This window comes from Pelodiscus sinensis, chromosome 2 (genome assembly GCF_052426305.1).
Source record: "Pelodiscus sinensis isolate ZL-2025 chromosome 2, ASM5242630v1, whole genome shotgun sequence".
Lineage (NCBI taxonomy): Eukaryota > Metazoa > Chordata > Testudines > Trionychidae > Pelodiscus > Pelodiscus sinensis.
The window spans coordinates 21,763,600-21,782,094 of NC_143053.1; the positions used below are offsets into that span (position 1 = coordinate 21,763,600).

At 44.5% G+C, this 18,495-nt stretch overlaps 1 protein-coding gene across 2 annotated transcripts; it reads right to left on the reverse strand.

The window, feature by feature from the left end:
* Window positions 1–890: 890 nt before the first annotated feature.
* SACK1A (scaffolding CK1 anchoring protein A) lies at window positions 891–18,273 on the reverse strand. Of its 2 annotated transcripts, XM_075920168.2 has the most exons (5): window positions 17,926–18,273; window positions 14,702–15,702; window positions 11,664–11,831; window positions 10,229–10,353; window positions 891–1,474 (listed from the first exon to the last, which is right to left on the reverse strand). In XM_075920168.2, the coding sequence occupies exons 2-5, from the start codon at window positions 15,179–15,181 to the stop codon at window positions 943–945; spliced, it is 1,305 nt and encodes a 434-aa protein (XP_075776283.2). In that variant the 5' UTR covers window positions 15,182–15,702; window positions 17,926–18,273; the 3' UTR covers window positions 891–942. The 2 variants fall into 2 exon arrangements, with proteins under 2 accessions (XP_075776283.2, XP_089632302.1); XM_089776176.1 differs by having other exon boundaries at window positions 14,702–18,273.
* Between the last annotated feature and the right edge of the window lie 222 nt (window positions 18,274–18,495).

Here is an 18,495-nt window from a genome sequence, read left to right on the forward strand (position 1 = left end):
AATACCTAGCCACGACTGAGTCTGTTAGATAATATAAATACCAGAACACGAGTGCAGTAAGCTCTCTCTGAAACATGGCTAAGTATACAAGCAGCTGCATTTACACTAGTTGATTACAAAACTGACAATACCGATATATTTTATTGGTTCCTTTGGCACATCTCTCTTCAAATTATGAGCAGGACACATTTGCACCTTGTATAGGCCAGTAAGCAAGATGGGCTTAATAGATTTCAGTGAAAATAAAATCTAATTTTTCATTGTTTTGATTATGAATAGTATAGAAACAAGTTATGGTACTGGAAAAGATGGTACAAGGCACAAGAGGAAAGGAATAATAAAAAGATTGTTCACAAAGGAAGTTTTAATGGAGGCGTCTAAAATCCGTTTGACAAAGAGAATAGGTTATGGTTGTCCTGATGGCTGTTTGCAGATGATAGCACAAGATGCCAATGAAAATCAAATAAAAACAATGCCATAAAATCTTTTTGCTATACACAGAGAATTGCAATTGTAGTCAGTGGCTTAGTCACACAGTTCTGTAAGGTGTGTGATGGGCAAGACTTTGCATTCAGACTTCTTGTACTGTACATCATATTCCAGTCTGAATCTGCAAATGTTTTGAAGGTAAATTTGTTTTCTAGAAATGGGAAGTCTCTCCTAAACCGGAGGCTTCAGTTTCCAATTATATAAATAACTGACATGACTGAATAGGTGGTGCAGGATTAATGGGACTAGAAGGTTTTTCATGTATAACTTGCTTGACTACATTAAGCTGTAAAGGATAGTACCTGAAAGCTGTTACCATCTGCTGGCTTCTGGTGGCCTGCGTAACATGAGCAAGTAATCTCAATCATATTCATAGCTGGCAGGTCTATTCACAGAAACGGATCTTCAACACATTTTTTTGCAATACAAAAATAAGATGGTTATGTAATCAGGTTAGTGAAGGCATCTCCACACAGGATTTAACCTTGACCTGTTTACATCATCTTGTCTAAGATGCATAGGTTTGTATATGTTAACATTATTATAAAGGACTGCTGGGGTGTCAGTAACATATTGCCACGAATAGTAGTGGGTCTGGATCATGTTCTGTGTTTGGGTTGGCATGAATGAGGGGTAGCCATGGAAAGAATTTCCCCTATGCAGTGGTGACTGTGGTGTCGGATTGCTGCTGTATACAAGAGTTCTGGGGGGTTGTTTGGTTTGATACGTGCTATTGGCTGACAAGCTGCTGAATGGATCTGAAGGAGTATTGGCACTTTTCTGGTTGCTGCTGCTACCGAGGCTGCCTTGCGTGGTGGTGCTCTTGTTTAGCAAGAAGGGCACTGTACGTGTTGGCGATCTCAGTCCCATCACTGGCTTGGACAAAGCATAGAGGTGTCGGAACTCTTCGTCAAAGAGCTCTACAACTTGGCCAGTAAACTTGGAGAGGAAGTTCCGGTGAACCTGGCCACACAACCATGTGAAGCTGGAGGAAAAGAGAACTAAAGTCAGTATTAACCTTGTCCATCAGTCATTGAAGAGCAATGCAAAGATGATGCCAATGGCTTGTCTATTACATTGTTGAAACCTATAGTCATAACACAAGACTGGTTTTCCAGCTGAGATGCAAGTAACTTAATGTCAGTTCTCTAACTAATATGATAAACATTGTTATTATAATGGCCTCTGAAGCCTTCAAGACAGTGTTCTTAAACTTTTTGGCTGCGTCTAGACTTGTAAGTTTTTCCGCAAAAGCAATTGCTTTTGCAGAAAAACTTGCCAGCTGTCTACACTGGCCGCTAGAATTTCTGCAAGAACACTGACGATCTCATGTAAGATTGTCGGTGTTCTTGTGGAAATGCTATGTTGCTCCTGTTTGGGCAAAATCCCTCTTGCACAAATGCTTTTGCGCAAGAGGGCCAGTGTAAACAACACGGTATTGTTTTGCGCAAAAAAGCCCCGATTGCGAAAATGGCGATCGGGGCTTTCTTGCGCAAAACCACATCTAGATTGGCACGGACGCTTTTCCACAAAAAGTGCTTTTGTGGAAAAGCATCCGTGCCAATCTAGATGCTCCTTTCCGCAAATGCTTTTAATGGAAAAACTTTTCCGTTAAAAGCATTTGCGGAAAATCATGCCAGTCTAGATGTAGCCTTTAAGACCGAGGAACACCAAACAATAATTTTATTTATGAGGAACATCAAAGATTTTTTTGTTGAAAAGAGAGAGAAAAAAAAAAGGGTGGGGAGGAAGGGAGTTATTGACACCCCTCCCAAAAAAAAGGGTCAGGGGGAAAGTGTGCCGTAGAACACCATTTAAGAAACACTGCTTCGAGAACCTTGTCAAGTTGACAAATCCTCTAAGAGAATAGTGTGAACCAAGTTGATTATGTCTCTCTCTATATATAAAAAATGTTCCTGTGGGTCAACAGAGTGACATCATCATGTCACTCTGCATCTGCAGGAGCCAAGCCCCACCCACTCCCTGCTTGGCCCTCCTCATGGCCCACGTGGGGAGCTGGCGACCAGGGGGAGAGCTATAGCTGCCATGGCTATGGCCTTGGCCCAGCCCCACAGTAGCTATGGGAGAGCTAGGGCTGGTGTGGCCTCGGCCTGACCCCCGGTGGCTGGGGGGGGAGAAACAAGGCTGGTGTGCTGTAGCCTGGCACTGCCCAGCGGCCAAGGGGAGAGCCTGGGGGGAGAGCTGGGGCTGGCGTGCCCCAGCCTTGCCCTGCCCGGCATCAGGGGTTGGGGGCATGGAGAGAGCCAGGACTGGGGCAGCCTCATCTCTGGGCCCTCCCTGGTACCGAGGGTGGGGGGGAAGAGCCAGAGCTTGCCAAGAGGAGGCAGAGCTGGGGCCGGCCGGGATGGGGGAGGGGGCAAAGAGCTGGGACTGGCCAGGGAGTGAAGAGCTGGGGCTGGGCTTTCCCTGGTAGTGAGGGTGGAGAGGGGAAGGACCAAGTGGGGAGGGGGAAGAGCCAGGGGCCCTTTTCAGCAGTTGGGGTGTGTGGAGAACTGGAGCTACCACACTGTGGCCTCAGCCTGGCCCTCCCCAGTGGCTTGTGGGGGAGAGTCTGAAGCACCTGGCATTGGTGATTGTTGGCAGACAGGATACTGGGCTAGAAAGACCTTTGGTCTGACCCAGTATGGCCGTTCTGATTTTCTTATATAGAGATGAAATGTATCTGCCCCCTGGCTGTAACCCACTGGACCCCACTCTTCTTTCAGAGCTCAGAGACAGCCCAGGAGTCCTGAAGGGATCTGTCTCTCCCCCCAGAATTAGTAAGTAATAGCCTTAACATTTTAATGTATATTCTTAACTAGCGTCCCTTAAGCGCCTTGCCACAAGATGTCAGAATACATTAGTGTTAGAGCTGAGTGGGTCTAATATTTATTTATTTTTCTTTCTTTGATAATAGAATTAGATACAGTGCTCCTGTCAGCTAACTGAGAAATTGTCTGCCAAAAAAAGCAGAGTTTCCAGTGCCTTAGTTGACCCGAGATGATGAGGAGTAGGGAGTGGAGGGCAGAAGGAATTGGTCCCCTCCACACATTTGGTGCTTGTCTTGTACTGAGCATGGTCAGTAACACTGCTGAAGCTGCTGTCCTCAGTCTACCTCCCATGCTCTCACTCTCTTTCCCCCTATCATTGCATGCAAATCTGAAATGGCGCCCCAGGCTTTATGGAGCTGTGTTTAGTATTTGAACTTTAATGCATGTAACAACTCACAAGTATTTCAAAATCTCATTTATAATATCTGTAGCTATGTTGTAAGTTAATTTAATTTCCTATGACACTAGCAGCCTTTTACAGGCAGGAGAGAAATATTTCCAAGCATGAAATACTATTTTAGAACAAGTGCCCAACCAAAGCAGGCCTAGAGATAACAGATGAAACATTGACAAAAGACTTTGTTAATTGCTTCCTCCATACCTGTGAAGAGGATACATCCACAGTCCCATCTCAGTTTGAACACTAGCAGGAGGGAATAAAAATCCCTGACCAGAAGGCTTTGGATCATCATGCTGCTTGGCACTGAGAGACGGCAGTATTGCTAAGCATAAGTAAAATATCCCCAAGCTGAAGCATGTGTTTTTACAGCAGCTCCTCTTATTTTTTTGAAGCCTAAGACTGAAACTCATGTATAGCATTTACATTTAGCTAACTTAACCTTGTAAATAACTCTCATTTCTTTTCCCTAGTTAACAAACCTTTAGTAAGTTTAATATAGGATCAGCTACAAATGTTGTATTTGGTGAGAGATCTAAGGTACAATTGGCCTGAGGTAAATGACTGGTTCTTAGGGGCTGGGAGTAACCCAAATATTATTGTGATTTTAGGTGTAAGGGGCCATCTATCAAAGGCAAGCTTGCCTGGGTGGCGAGACAGACTGGGGTGCCCAAGGGGACCATCTTCACTCCATGTTAATGTTTAAGTGCCTGAGCAGTTTACATCTGATAGTTTTATTGGTGAAATCTAATTATGGAACACACAACCAATTGGGGGAGGGGAGCTACAGAGAGAGAGGGAGAGAGAGAAAGTGAGTGTGGGGTGTGTGTGTGAAAGAGGGACACTTTGTGAGAGACAAACTTTGTGATACAGATTGAGTGTGTGTGGCAATGACTGTACGTGGCACAGACTGGGTGTGTGTTCCAGTGACACAGGGAATGTGGGCGTGTTGGCTAAGTTTCTGAGAGAAGCCATGCTCTGTCTCTTTAAGGGAAATCCGTCCTGCTCTGTTGTCTCACCTCTCCTCTGAGTCAGAGTTCAGATTGGAGCAGCTCTGCTGACTGTGTCTCTGTCTACAACCCCTGCTCAGGGGCAGGGGAACACCCTGACTTCAGCACTTTCCTCTCCCTCTCCCCGGTTCTGCACAGCTAGCGAGAGAATCCTGGGAGCAGCTTGGCTGCAGGATGGAGCAAGGTGGGGGAAGGGACAGCCGAACACACACTGCTGGCTGTAAATATGCACCTCTGCTAATTAGCTGGGTGGGCGGGATAGAAATGCTTGGCAGGCTGGATCTGGTCCCCAAACCTGAGTTTGCCCAGTCTTGCTTTAGAGCCATGCTGGGGAAGTTAGCATAGTTCTTGCCTTTGATTAATTTGTTCAGTGCAGACGGAGAGTGTTCACTCTCTCCAGGGCTTTTAACAGCACATTTATGAGCATGGAGAGTGTGCACGTCAGTAAATACCTGACTAAACATTGCTAAAGACTGAGTTCATTGTCTACTAGAGAGAATTAGGAAAGTAGAGTTTATACAACACATAAAAGGCACCAATGACCCAAAGCCAGAGGGAGAGGTGATATACATGTATGGAAATTATCTCCTATGTCAGACTCAAACCCTTCCAATGATCCACAACACAAGGCTGCGCTAACATGCTTTTTTGGTAGCTTTAAGGCCTACGCAAATGAGACATTTAAGAAACATCTGTTGCAAAAGGGTCTCTATTGTCATCATCATCCAGCAAAACAGCTCATTTGGTTTGCTCTTCCCCAGGAGTGTAAGATGCTGGCTAAGACAGAGGATTAACTGGGGAAGGGGGAAGTGAGCGAAAGCAACTTAAGAGTGAACAAAGTAAAAGCTAGCAGCAAGTCTATAAGAAACAACACGTGGCGCCTGTCTCTGGTGAGCTGTATGAATACACAAACCAGTGCAAGGCTTGATTGGGTTAGGCTGTGTATATAAGATTTGATACTCACCGTACCCTCACCTGGCCTGATGAGTAGGTTATCCAATTTGAGAAGACTCTTGAGGTTAGCAACTGCAATGTTAAATGCCAGGTATGACTGAGTATAAACAGTGGGTGGGTGTGTTAGCATTTTACAGCAAAGAGAAAGTCTTTGCTTGAGATAAGTTCCGCTTTCCTCATTCTCCTGCATTTGCTTTCCTTACACACACATTCAATACACTATAAACTGGCTATTACTTGGGGGCAATTATATGCTAAAAATTCATCTTCAGTCAGAAGATTAAAAGAAAACAAAAGTAGAAAGAACTAGAAAAGAAAGTAGAAAAATAAACTGTCCTTTGCAAAGCAACCAATGTATGTGTGTATCCATGTATCTCTCAGTCTACCTATAACTGCTGTCTGATTCTATGGACAACAAAGCTCCTACCTCTTGTCTACACACATAGGCTACGTCTAGACTGGCCCCTTCTTCGGAAGAGGCATGCTAATTTCTAACTTTGGAATAGGGAAATCCGCGGGGGATTTAAATAAACATGGCCGCCGCTTTTTTTCCGGCTTGGGGAAAAGCCAGAAAAGAGCGTCCAGACTGGCGTGATCCTCTGGAATAAAGCCCTTTTCTGGAGGATGTTATTCCTACTTGCAAGGCGTAACCAAGGCCTTTGCAACCGAACCGATATCTGTGAAATGTTCTGTGTGCTGTGTAAGTTGGTAAGTATGATTTGATTTTTTTCTTGTTGTATAAGCTTAGTGTTGTAGTTGTTTTTGGGTAGTACATAAGAGTTTGTAGTTATCACTGTTATTTAATTAGTGTAGCTGGATATTTTAAGATTAGAGACTATTCCCCTTGCCATTCCCATCCTTATATCTCTGACACGTTTTACTAGAAATCATAGAATAAATATAATAAATACTGTAAATTCATTATTAACACTGTCTATTAAAAATCTTAGAATAAATACTATAAATTCACCACCGTCATAAATAAATATTTTTTATTTGATAAAACTGTCCACCTGGTTCTGTCCTTCCCCCCTTGGGTATGCATCATCGGACCTGTGATTCTCGCGACAACCTCCCCAAAATCACACCTTTTAAAAATATTATTTGTAATCTTTTTCTTTGCCCTGAGGTTTCTGAGCCTGTAAGATTCACTTAAGTCAAGTTTTCAAGATTTTCTCTGTAGCCATGAGGATAAGAAATTTAGTTTTTTAAACATGAATGCTCAAATTCTCATATAGCCTCCTAATTTCCGCATCTGGGACTTTAATTAAAATCCAAATGTTCTGAGACTTATAATAAAATTGTGAGAATTGGCAACACTGCTTGTTGGAAGGGAAATTAATTAACATGGGTTGTACCACTTTATTTTAGTTAAAAACAATAAAACCACCCTTCCAACTAGAATAGTTATATGGTACATAAACTTTGAAGGCCAGATGTTGCAGGTGTAATTAACAGAAAATAAAGGCTAAACCTAGATTTCCACTTTCCTTTCAACCAGCTAGCTTGTTAGTTAGGGCACGTCTACACTGCTGCATTATTTCAGAATAATTTTGAGATGGAGGACTTCTTATTCTGATTCCTGTAATCCTCATTTCATGAGGAGCAAGGGAAGTTAAGAGTGTTTTTCTTTAGACTTCCTGCTGTGTAGACAGCACTAAAAGCCGAATTAAGCTATTTTGACTTCAGCTACGCAATTGATGTAGCTGAAGTTACGTATCTTAATTTGACTTTTGCCCTGCAGTGTAGACATGCCCTTAAGAGTGAAACTCCAGAGACTGACTTATGCCACATGAAGTGAGCCATAAGGTAATGGAAATGTACAACATATCTTCTGATAGTGATTTGCTGATGACATGAAAAATGGGAGAAGCAAAGCACAGGATTATAAGCAGCTTTCTAGTTCTGATCTCTGTCTGTTCCACAATCTCTTTTGTACCAGCTGTGAGCATTTCAGTTAGATCTCAGACTCCACTAGGATAGGCCATCAGTTCTTCAGCTGTTCAAAATTTTTGAATGTTTGTTTAGGCAGCATAGATTTGGAAATGGCTGTCTTTACAAAAACTTTTTGGTTTCAGCAAAATTTTTCAGTTACTTAAAACTTCCATCTACAAATGTTCAATTTAAAAAAATTAAAATGTTTTATTTATTTGTGGAGGGTGAGAGGGGAATGAATAGCAATTTAAAAAATACTTTGGGTTTGCCATTGTCTAAATTTTGATTGGGTACAGGCTGTGACTACGGTTACCATGTGTCTGGTTTTCAACCGGAATGACCAGTCAAAAAGGGACCCCGGCAGATAAAAAAGTCTGACTGACAGCACAGCAGGGCTAAGGCAGGCTCCCTGCCTGCTCTGAGTCTCTGCAGCTCCCAGAAGAGGCTCGCATGTCCGGCTCCTAGGCAAAGGAGTAGCCATGAGGACGCTGCATGCTACCTCTGCCCAGAGCTGTGGCTCTGCAGTGCCCATTGGCTGAAAAACACCTCCAACCCCCTCATCCCTAGCACCTGCCCCAGAGTCCACACTCCCAGCAGAAGCCCACACCCCACCTTCTGCCCCAGGTTGGGACCCTCCCCACACTCCAAATAGCCCCTCCTGCACCACAATCCCCATGCCCCCGCCCCAGAGCCTGCACCCCCATCCAGAATCCTTACCCCGTCCCATGCCCCGACTCTCTGCCCCTGTCCTGTGAAAGTGAGTGAAGGTGAGAGAGAGTGAATGAAGGAGGGAGGGGGCATGCAGTGAGCACCTGCAAGGTCTCAGAGAAAGGGTGGGGCAGGAGCATTCAGTTTTGTGTGATTAGATATTTGGCAATCTTAGTTGTGACATGCTGCCACTTGACATTTCCCCAACTCCTAAATTGATAGGATATGCATGCAAACACTTGAGATATTCACTCCAGTTGTGTCTTACGCAGGCGTTTCTGTGGTTTGGAAAGTTTTCAGTTTTCAGCAACCACAGAAGATATTTCCACTTTGTAATATGCAAAATAGAAACAAATTGTTTTTTCAAAATGTTTTGTGAGAAAAGGAAAATGGTTGTCCAGTTCTAATTGGCTCCAATTTTCACTAGTAAAGACTGAACCATTAACTAATTAATATTTAGATCAGTTGTACCAAGAAACTTCAAACTTTGCAGCCAATTACCCTTTATATGCCCTTGAAACCATAAAAGTGGTTCTGTGTATAAAATGTTATTTGTATTAGAGTAACGTCTAGCTGTCCCAATTCAGATCAAAGCCCACTGTTCTAGGCATATACCCTGGACAATTTATAATCAAGACAGAGTGTGTGGGAAAACAAGGCATTATTATTACATTTGTATAAGCAAGCTACAGAAAGATTAAGGATGAAAGCACCACTGAAGTCAATGGCAAATCTCAAACAGGAAGTCTAGGGACCGTGCTAAGATCTGGACACAGATTTCCTGAGTCCCAGTGCCATCCTTCCTCTCAGCAGCAGAGCTTTAGCATGAACCTGCCACTGCTCTGGACTGCACTGGCAACTACCACGTATAACAGAGGTGGGCAAAATATGGCCGACAGCCTGGCTCTGGCCTGCCAAACCACTGGACCTGGCTCACCACCATTCTGCAGACCAGGGCGAGTCTCTGGCAGGCTCCCTGCCTTCTGGGCCCCTGCACGCCACTCGAAGTGTCTGGCTGCAGGGGCTCTGTGCTCTCTATGTGCCACATGCCTGGGGGGGAGGGACTTCATACACTGGCTCTGCCCCAAGCATCAGCCAATGAGAGCTGCCAGGGCTGTGCTTGTGGCTCAAGCAGCATTCAGTGGCATGCTAAGAGCATATGGCTCCCACAGCCAGCAACTTTGAGCAATGTGCAGAGGTGTGGAAAGCAGGAAGCCTGCCTGAGGGTCCCACCAGGCAGCTGGCTGGGAGCTACATAGGTAAGTGCCTCCTGGCCAGAGCCTGCCTCTGGCACCCCACTTCCTGCCACCCCTGCTCTGGCACCCATACCTCCTCCAAGACTTCACACCCCCTCCAGACCCCAATTCCCAAGCTCCCTTCTGCACCCAACCTCCATCTCAGACCCTACACCTCCTCTAATAATATTAGGGAAGAGTGCAATCCTTGACCACTTACCAAATTCTTGGCATGCCCCCCCAAAAAACGAATTGCCTACCTCTGATTTATAGCCATGAACCACTAGCGGCACGCTATCCATGACCACTGGCATGGGAGTATTTTTTTTTCTGAGAATTATGCTAGCCAAACTTAACTATGCAGTGTAAATAGTCTCTGTAGCACAAATTGATCATTGCACGGTTAGAACATGGTGCTCGGAAAAAAAAAAAAAACCTCAAACACTTTAAGAGGTACCAATCTTGACCTTCAGTGTGGTTAGCGCCTATGAATCATAACCTAGAGTAACCCTTTACTTGCTGAAATACTTTTATCTGTAACTCAACCATCTTGTGTACATCTCCTGATGCAATGGGGCTCTGATCCCTGAATAGGACCCCCTACATGCAACTTCAATTCAAATAAGAATAGAATTAACCTCGGGTAGAACATGTGCTGACTGATCTCACCTGTATGATCCAGAAAGAACGTATCTCCAATCCGAGATGATGAATTTTTCCTGGATTTGTCCTGAGAATTTCCTGCCTGACTTGGCACAATAAATCTCTCCAGTAACGCTGCGGACTGAAATATTCTAGAGAAGCCCAAAACAAACAGTAAACACACATTAAAATTCATCATCCTATTGCAAAGCTTAGCAGAGGAGCAGGCACCCCCCATCGCTTTTAGCCCAACAGTTAGATACACACACACCCAAGCCCAAGTCCGCACTCAGTAGACTGTCCTAACCATTGGCCTATGGGGATATGCTGCCATGGCGCTCCTACTGATCTCACAGCTGTTGATGCTGTTCTATTGTGGATTAACTAATGAAACTTGGGACCAGAGACAGAGCCCAGAAAGCCTGGGAATGATTCTGTAGCCTGGTGGTTAAAGCACTCACAGAGGAGAGCCAGGATGCAGTCCTCGACTCCAATGACTTTTAACATTATATATTCACAGTGTAACATTCCTCCCCTCACTCCCAGCTGTTTTGCGGAACCTCGCCTATCGCAGCCCAGGCTGCTATGCCAGCTCTCAGCGTGTGCTTACTGGGTCAGGCCCCACAGGTGAGTTAGCTGACAACAAGCCTATCGTTCCAATTCATTCAAGGCTCTGGGGCTTAGGCATCCGGACATCTGGCATAAAGGCACAGGATGCTTCCAATAAACAGCCCAGCCCCCTACTCCTTGTCCTTTCCCTGTTTGGGCATTTAACAGTAGTTCAACTATCCTAATGAAAATCTTTAATTCATCTCAGTATAGTTAGAAACGTGGGTGCTGTTTATGGGAGAAGGCCCATTTTTTTAATTCAGTTTTCTTTCACAGAGGTTATGTCTAGACTACAGCCTTCTTTTGGAAGAAACTTTTCCAGAAAAGATCTTCCAAAAAATCTTCTTTCAAAAGAGAGCGTACATACTCCAAAGCGCAGTGAATGGACACTATCTCGCATCTAAGCTGTGATTACTATGCGTGGGTGGCCACCAGGGCACCTGTGCTTTTTCCTCTTTCCTCTTCTATCCAAAGAACCCCCTCTTCTCTATTCACACACACGCCTTCTTCCAAAAGAGCGCTTTTGGAAAAAGGCTTCTTCCTTGTAGAATGAGGATTACCAATGTCAGAAAAACCCCTCTATTCTTTCGATTTTCTTTCGGAAGAACACGATTGCAGTGTGCATGTAACTGAAGTTTTTTCGGAAAAAAGGACGTTTTCCCAAGAAAACTCTGTAGCATAGACATACCCATAGTTGAAGACAAATTAGGCTAGAAGCTAGCTACTTTATACATGGCAGTTCAATTAATGCCCATGACATGGAGCTACAACTGGGAAGGAGTATGAGGCAAATCAAACTATAATTACAAATGAAAGCTTTAAAGCTGTAAGAGTTTTGTTTAGTCAGTGATACCTTGAAGTGATCCTCTGCAATCTGCACCTTGTCACACATCTCACGGAAGAGCTTTATATTGCTTTGATCAAGTAACAGGTAGACAAAAACATCTCGCTTGTTAGCTGCTTCTAGCACATCACAGAATATCTCAGTATCAGTGAAGACATCCATCATAATGGCCAGAACCTAAGGAGAAAAGGCATTTGTGTAAGCAGAACAAAGATACATGATTTTGGGAATGCCAATAAAATATGTTTATTTTACACATTAAAACGTAAATCAGGGGTAGGGAAGCTTTTTTGGGTTGGGGGCCACTGACCCACAGAAAAAATCAGTTGGGGGCCTCACGCAAATGAGAAGCAAAACAAAACCAAACCAAAACCAAACCCTCACTGACGTGCCCACTGACTGAGAAGGAGAACACAACTCCCCACATTCCCCTCAAATACCAGACCTAGGGTCTCCAGCCTAGTAGATTTTGTGTGCTCCAGCCCCGTGGTGGGACAGCTGAGAGGCTGGAGCACCAGCATAGACTCCCCAATGCTGGGGGGAGCTCTGAACCTCAGGGGTCCAGATTCAGTCCCCAGGCCTGAGGTTCCCCAAACCGGCTTAAATGGTGGGGGAACAGAGGTCCATTTTACATAGATTCTTTTCCTTGTAAACAGATGAGCATGCAGCTCCAAGGGATATCTTGATATTGGTTTATTGCTCACATAAAGCCAATTGAAAATAGAATTTTTTTCTTTATGGTCCCTTTAATAAGAAATCTCAGGGTGGCCCAGGAATTTGTAGGCTGGACTTCAATATTGGGAAAAAGAATTAAACAGGAAACAATGGGAAAATAGCTAAAACTGGATTGTTTCCTACAAAATACACTTTGGGCTTAGCTAATTTTCTGAAAAATCAAAGGTACGTAGTATGAATTCATAGAAAGAAGCTTCTTCCATGTGACCCCTCAAGTGTGGAGCAATCCTCATTAAGGCACAGTCCTACAACTGCCTGCATGTGGGTGGACTAGAGTTAGGACCAACATTTAGTTTTCACTTAAAAAATGAGTTTCATAAAATGTAATATTAATAGATTTTTTTCAATTTTAAAAGTAAATTTATTTTGAGATTAAACATCCCCCTGCACTGCTTACACCCAAAAAACTGGGCTAGTGCACAAGAGCCTCAATTTGCAACTGTCTAGAAACCAAAGGGAAAGAGTCCTCTGGCTACTCAACAGCTAGGAGTCAAGCTGCAGGTATAAAGCCCCCTGATACTCCTCAGGCTGCTCATATTACAATGCTCCTGGAGACTTCACCAATTCCAGCATAAGAGCTCTTGCAACTTTCATGGAAAACCTTTTTAACAGTCTCCTCCAAAAGTCTTGCTCACTGTTCCATTCTACTCATACCATGTAGCACCATTCTGGCAGAATAGGTGCATCTGGCAAGCTGGTAGATGTTCTACACATCCGATCCCTTTTTAGACAGAGTAACTCGCAGCAGTAGTTGCTGGCTGTTTGTTAACTTAGCAAGTACACAGATGACCATGGATACTAGTGACCAAGTAAAAATACTTGGGATTAAATTGCAATTCTGCTCTGAAAAGTGTCTGTAAAAATGGCACTGGAGGGTTCCATGTTTATTGTCTTACGAACATCTCCAGATAAAATATGTCGTTTGCAAATACAATGATGTATTTTCTAATGGCCAACCCTTCAAACTAAGGTTAGAATCTGAGTTTCAAAACTGATTCTTTCCTTCTCCTGCACCATCACCAGTAATAAAGGTTCTCCAGGCTAGATTAGACACTTACTGACACTTGATCAATCTCTTATCCTCAAGTTATGACCTCAGTGACACCTGTCTAAAATCATGAGTTGCAGGGATAAAAGTGGAAAACAAATCTGTGGTGCACAAGAAAGAAAACCCTAGCTCCGACTTTCTTAGCTGCTTGGCTCTGAAGGACTAAGGGGAATCAAAAAGAGCAGTGAACTTTTGTTGTTGCAGAAATAAGAAACTATTGCTCTGAATACACACAAGGATCGATCTGTTGAGCAAGTGCCATTTTTACAGTCACTTTCCAGAGCAATTCTGCATGGCAAGGTTTGCACAGTGACTCTGCAGAGCTGTTTCAGACAGGCTGTGTGGTGGTGTTCCAAATACAAAATGGCTGAGCAACTAGGATACATTTATTTTATTTTGACACATTTATTTTAAACATGGAGAACAAGAGAATGTAGATGTGCCAGTGAATCAATGTACTAGCTTCTAATTACTGGATGACTGGGTATGGAGTTAGCTAAGTCTGGGACTTACATAAAATTGTCAGATGCCTGCTTGGTCTTACTCTGGTTTCTTTTCATGACAAATCCAAATGGCACAGTTGTTATCTTAAGGCATTCATATGACAAAATCACCTAAGCTACGTCTAGACTGGCATGATTTTCCGCAAATGCTTTTAACAGAAGAGTTTTCCGTTAAAAGCATTTGCGGAAAAGAGCGCCTAGATTGGCACGGATGCTTTTCCGCAAAAGCACTTTTTGCGGAAAAGCGTCCGTGCCAATCTAGATGTGCTTTTGCGCAAAAAAGCCCCACTCGCCATTTTCGCAATCGGGGCTTTTTTGCGCAAAACAAATCTGAGCTGTCTACACTGGCCCTTATGTACAAAAGCTTTGCTCAAAAGGGACTTTTGCCCGAATGGGAGCAGCATAGTATTTCCGCAAGAAGCACTGATTTCTTACATGAGATCGTCAGTGTTCTTGCGGAAATTCAAGCGGCCAGTGTAGACAGCTGGCAAGTTTTTTCGGAAAAGCAGCTTCTTTTGCGGAGAAACTTGCCAGTCTTAGACACAGCCCTACAGTTTTGCATAACATGGTGTGAGGGGTACTGTTTACAAAAGAGAGTCAAGCATAGAATGACATGCATCACCCCTATTTAGATGGAAGTGCATTGGCAGAACACAGTATAAGGAACATAACTAAGCCTGTTCTAATCAAGCACCACATTCACCAGTATTTATGAGGAGGGATGAAAACAAACCCAAAGAAAATGTGGAGTTTCTCTGTACCTGACTGGTCTTGTTGATGCAGCGGCGTATGATGTCTCTGATGTTGCTGTTCTTCTCTGTTTGGAAATACACGGTGGCACTGGATTTCTCCTTTAGATAGGGCATTTCTGCTGTACTCCATGTGTGAAGCAGGGCTGGATCTCTGTTTTCAGAGACCGTAGGGAAGTATGTTCCTGACTGGAGAGAGCCCGCTTCATTCTGCCTTGGTCCAGTCTCCTTCTCTGCCTGAGATTCGTCAGCATAAAAAGGCTCTCTGGCATTTTTCTTGATGTACAAAGCTTCCACCGAGGACAAAAAATCCACCTCTCCTTCTTCATTTAAGGCTCGGAGATAAGATTCAGTCCCACCATCCAAAAGAGCATCAGTGGCCAATCTTACACTTTCGTTGTGGCTGAAATCTGCTTTGGTTGGCCTGACTGTCTGATTCTTGATCTCCTCCAGCCGTTTCCTTATCTTGCCCACATGTCTAGATCGGCTCATTGCTCTTTGTATCAGCAGCTGAGTGATGCGTATGGTGAGCACTGGGCATATAGACTGTACAGAGGAGACCAACACAGCTCCCCTTGCATGTAAACAACCAGCAAATTAGCTTCCCACTTGTGGCCTCCGCTTTGTTGCAAAGTCCCTTTTGTCGAAGGGATCAATTGTTAACAAAATTAAAAACACATAAATGTCACTACCTAAGGCAAATTGGCACTACGAGCTCTCGTTGATTGTGTTGGTACAAGTATATCCAAAAACTGAAGCAGTCGGTTTGCAGATGTGCTTACACAAGGATTCTGCTCCAGATGGGACATAGATTTAAAACGAATTTGTTTGCCTGAGAGTCACATGCCTTGCCCTGAGGGCACAAGAAGGATTCAACCTCCCATTATCCAGTTCTGTCAGATTTAATCATAAGACTTCTTCTTGAAGTGTTCACTAAAGGGTGTGCGTGAAGATGGTACATTTCTAAGTGCTGTTGCACAACCTCCAAAACAGCTTGAGGCTTCTGAGGGTACCTACAGCATTTATCGTGGAGTCAAAGCAACTCAGATGTTAACTCAAAGTTCAAACAAAGATATCAGCCATTCCATAATTTCAAAACAGTTTAAAGTGGCACTGGCTGCACCCAGGTGCCACTATGATTATTAAAAAAAAAGTTTTAAAATGGACTAAACATGACAATTGTGCCCCATACATAAAGTCTGACCATTGCTTTAGGGATTCCAGTATTTATTTCTTTAAAGTTACTCACCATGGAATAAGATAGGTTTATTATAGGGAGGGAATGTTGTCAAACGACTCAGATAGGGATCAATGCCTCACAAGTGTTGCAAATTCTCACGATTTGGTCACAACGTATGATTTTTCTTAGCCCCTTCCCCCCAGCTCTTGGAGCCAACTGATTATACAAGAATCACTGCTTTAATTTTAAAAATAAAAGTCTACTGGTTGTGGAACAAACCTTAAAAACATGGTGCTAGTGCACCTGAAAGGCTGAGAAACCAAAAGGAAAATATAAAGAGCCCTGGATTTATTGTTTTTTTTAAGAATCACATGATTTGGGGCCTTGTCTCTCAATAGCTGAATGTGTGGGGTTACAAATAGTGGAGTCACAATGCCTGTGTTTGACTGCTGGTGCTGCCATGCACCTGCTGTGAAGTCTCTTGGGTAGGTACTTTTGAAATGAATATAAGAACGTAAGAATGGCTGTACTGGGTCAGCCCAAAGGTCCATCTAGCCCAGTAGCCTGTCTGCCGACAGTGGCCAATGCCAGGTGCCCCGGAGATGGACCAAAGACAATGATCAAGTGATTTGTCTCATGCCATCCATCTCCAGCCTCTGACAAACAGGCCAGCCTCTGACAAACCATTCCTACACCCTGGCTACTAGCCTTTTATGGACCTAACCTCCATGAGTGTATCTAGCTTCTCTTTAAACTCTATTATAGTCCTAGCCTTCACAGCCTCCTCTGGCAAGGAGTTCCACAGGTTGACTATGCACTGTGTGAAGACGAACTTTCGCTTATTAGTTTGAAGTGGGTGTGAGTGAGGCACCTAACTACCTTTGTGAAGATAATTCTTTATATCACTGTGCCTCAGGGAGCTCATGGACTCACCCAGGAGCCAACTGACAAGACTTCACGTCAGTGGTGCTGAAACACTTTCAATAGTGGGGGTGCTGACAGACAGCCCCCGCCCCCATCTGTAAATCCCAACCCAGGAGTAGGACCAGTCTTGGGAAGGGGAGACCCAGACAAAAGAAAGGAGGCCACAGCTGGGGCCATAGCTGGGGGCAAGTATAGGGTCTGGAGTGGAGCCCTGGGCAAAGGGTGGGACCAGCAGCCAGGACCCTGGGCACAGGGCTGGGAGCCCATGTGCAGGGCCAGGAGTGGAGGCAAAGCTTGTGGCCAGCACCTGGGACTCCATGTGCAGAGCTGGGAGCGGAACCCCATGGAAAACCTGGGGGTGCTGCAACACACCCTGCACGCCTAGTCCCCACATCTGTGCATCACTTACTGTATCAACCCCCTGTGTCTGCCAGTCACTCCCTGTGCGTGTCCCTTATGCAGTATAACTAACTTGCAAGATGGGACCTAACTTCCAGAAATACGGAGTTGGCAAAGGAGGTGCCAAGGGCTCTGGGGGTCTGGCTAGGGCTAGAGAAAATGACACCTGTGAAGTCACCATGAGTGTGGCTCACAGCACAAATATTTTCACCTCTGTGTCATCTACATATTATAGGTCCTAATATTTTCAATGCAAATGTACCTCCTGCTATTAGAATGGTGGCTGCCCTGTGAATTAATGTAAGTAATAATAAAATGAAGAAACTGTGCTTCTATAATATTGATAAATGAAACACTCTTACGAAGAAATAATAAAGATTTGAAAATTGATATAATTAAATGGGCAGGAAATGTCAACTCTAATGTTGTGAAGGAGAAGTGTAGTTGGAGTCTCTATTAAACTAATTTACTATGTGCTACTCTGTAAGGAACAGTTGATTATTTGACTTTATTAAACTGTAGTTTGCCTGAACGCCAGCTGCAGCTCCATCAGAAGTGCCAAAAGGTAATTTATTCAGTGACCTGCTAAGTGCAAGTATGTGGATGGAAAATTATTTTGCATATTTAATTAGACATGTAAAACAGCTTCCTGTCGACATAAAGCATTCCAGTAACACTCTGAACTAGGCAGGAGCTTGTCCTAGCTTTGAAAAACAAACGCTCTTTCCGTTACCTTGTGCTTTTAGCGCCGGTGGTCGGGGTAGGGAAGCGGACAGATCGTGATCCGTTGCAACCATTTTTAGGGGCAGGCTGTGTGGGGCAGTGTGAAGTTGCTCGTTCCAGCAGCACCACGAACCCGTGTGTTTCAGCAGGGTTAAACCGCGGCGCTTTTCCCGCTGAACGCTTGTTACAAACGCAAAAGGGTTTTGCGGCTCAGAACAATTGGGTGCACTTTAGGGGGGTGTCAAATTCCGCTGAGTCAGCAGTAGGGCGGCCAGCTGTTCGGGTCCAGCCTCTGCTAATGCGCGTCCCCCTGAACCCCGCAACCAACCAAAAGCTGTTGCACAACCGCAGACCGTCAGGGCTGATGGGGGGGGGGGGGTTGCAGCTGCCCCCCCCCCCCAAATCCTGCCCGCTGAGCAGCCGCCCTTCTAGTCACTCACTCTTGGCAGCGGCGGCACGTGGCCCAGCCTGGCAGCAGCTGCCTGCGACTCCCTCCCCCAGCCCCGGGATCAGCCCCCGGCCAAGGGGACGGATGCCCGGGAGTCGCCGGGCACTGGGAGGGGGCTGCACGGGGAGGGCA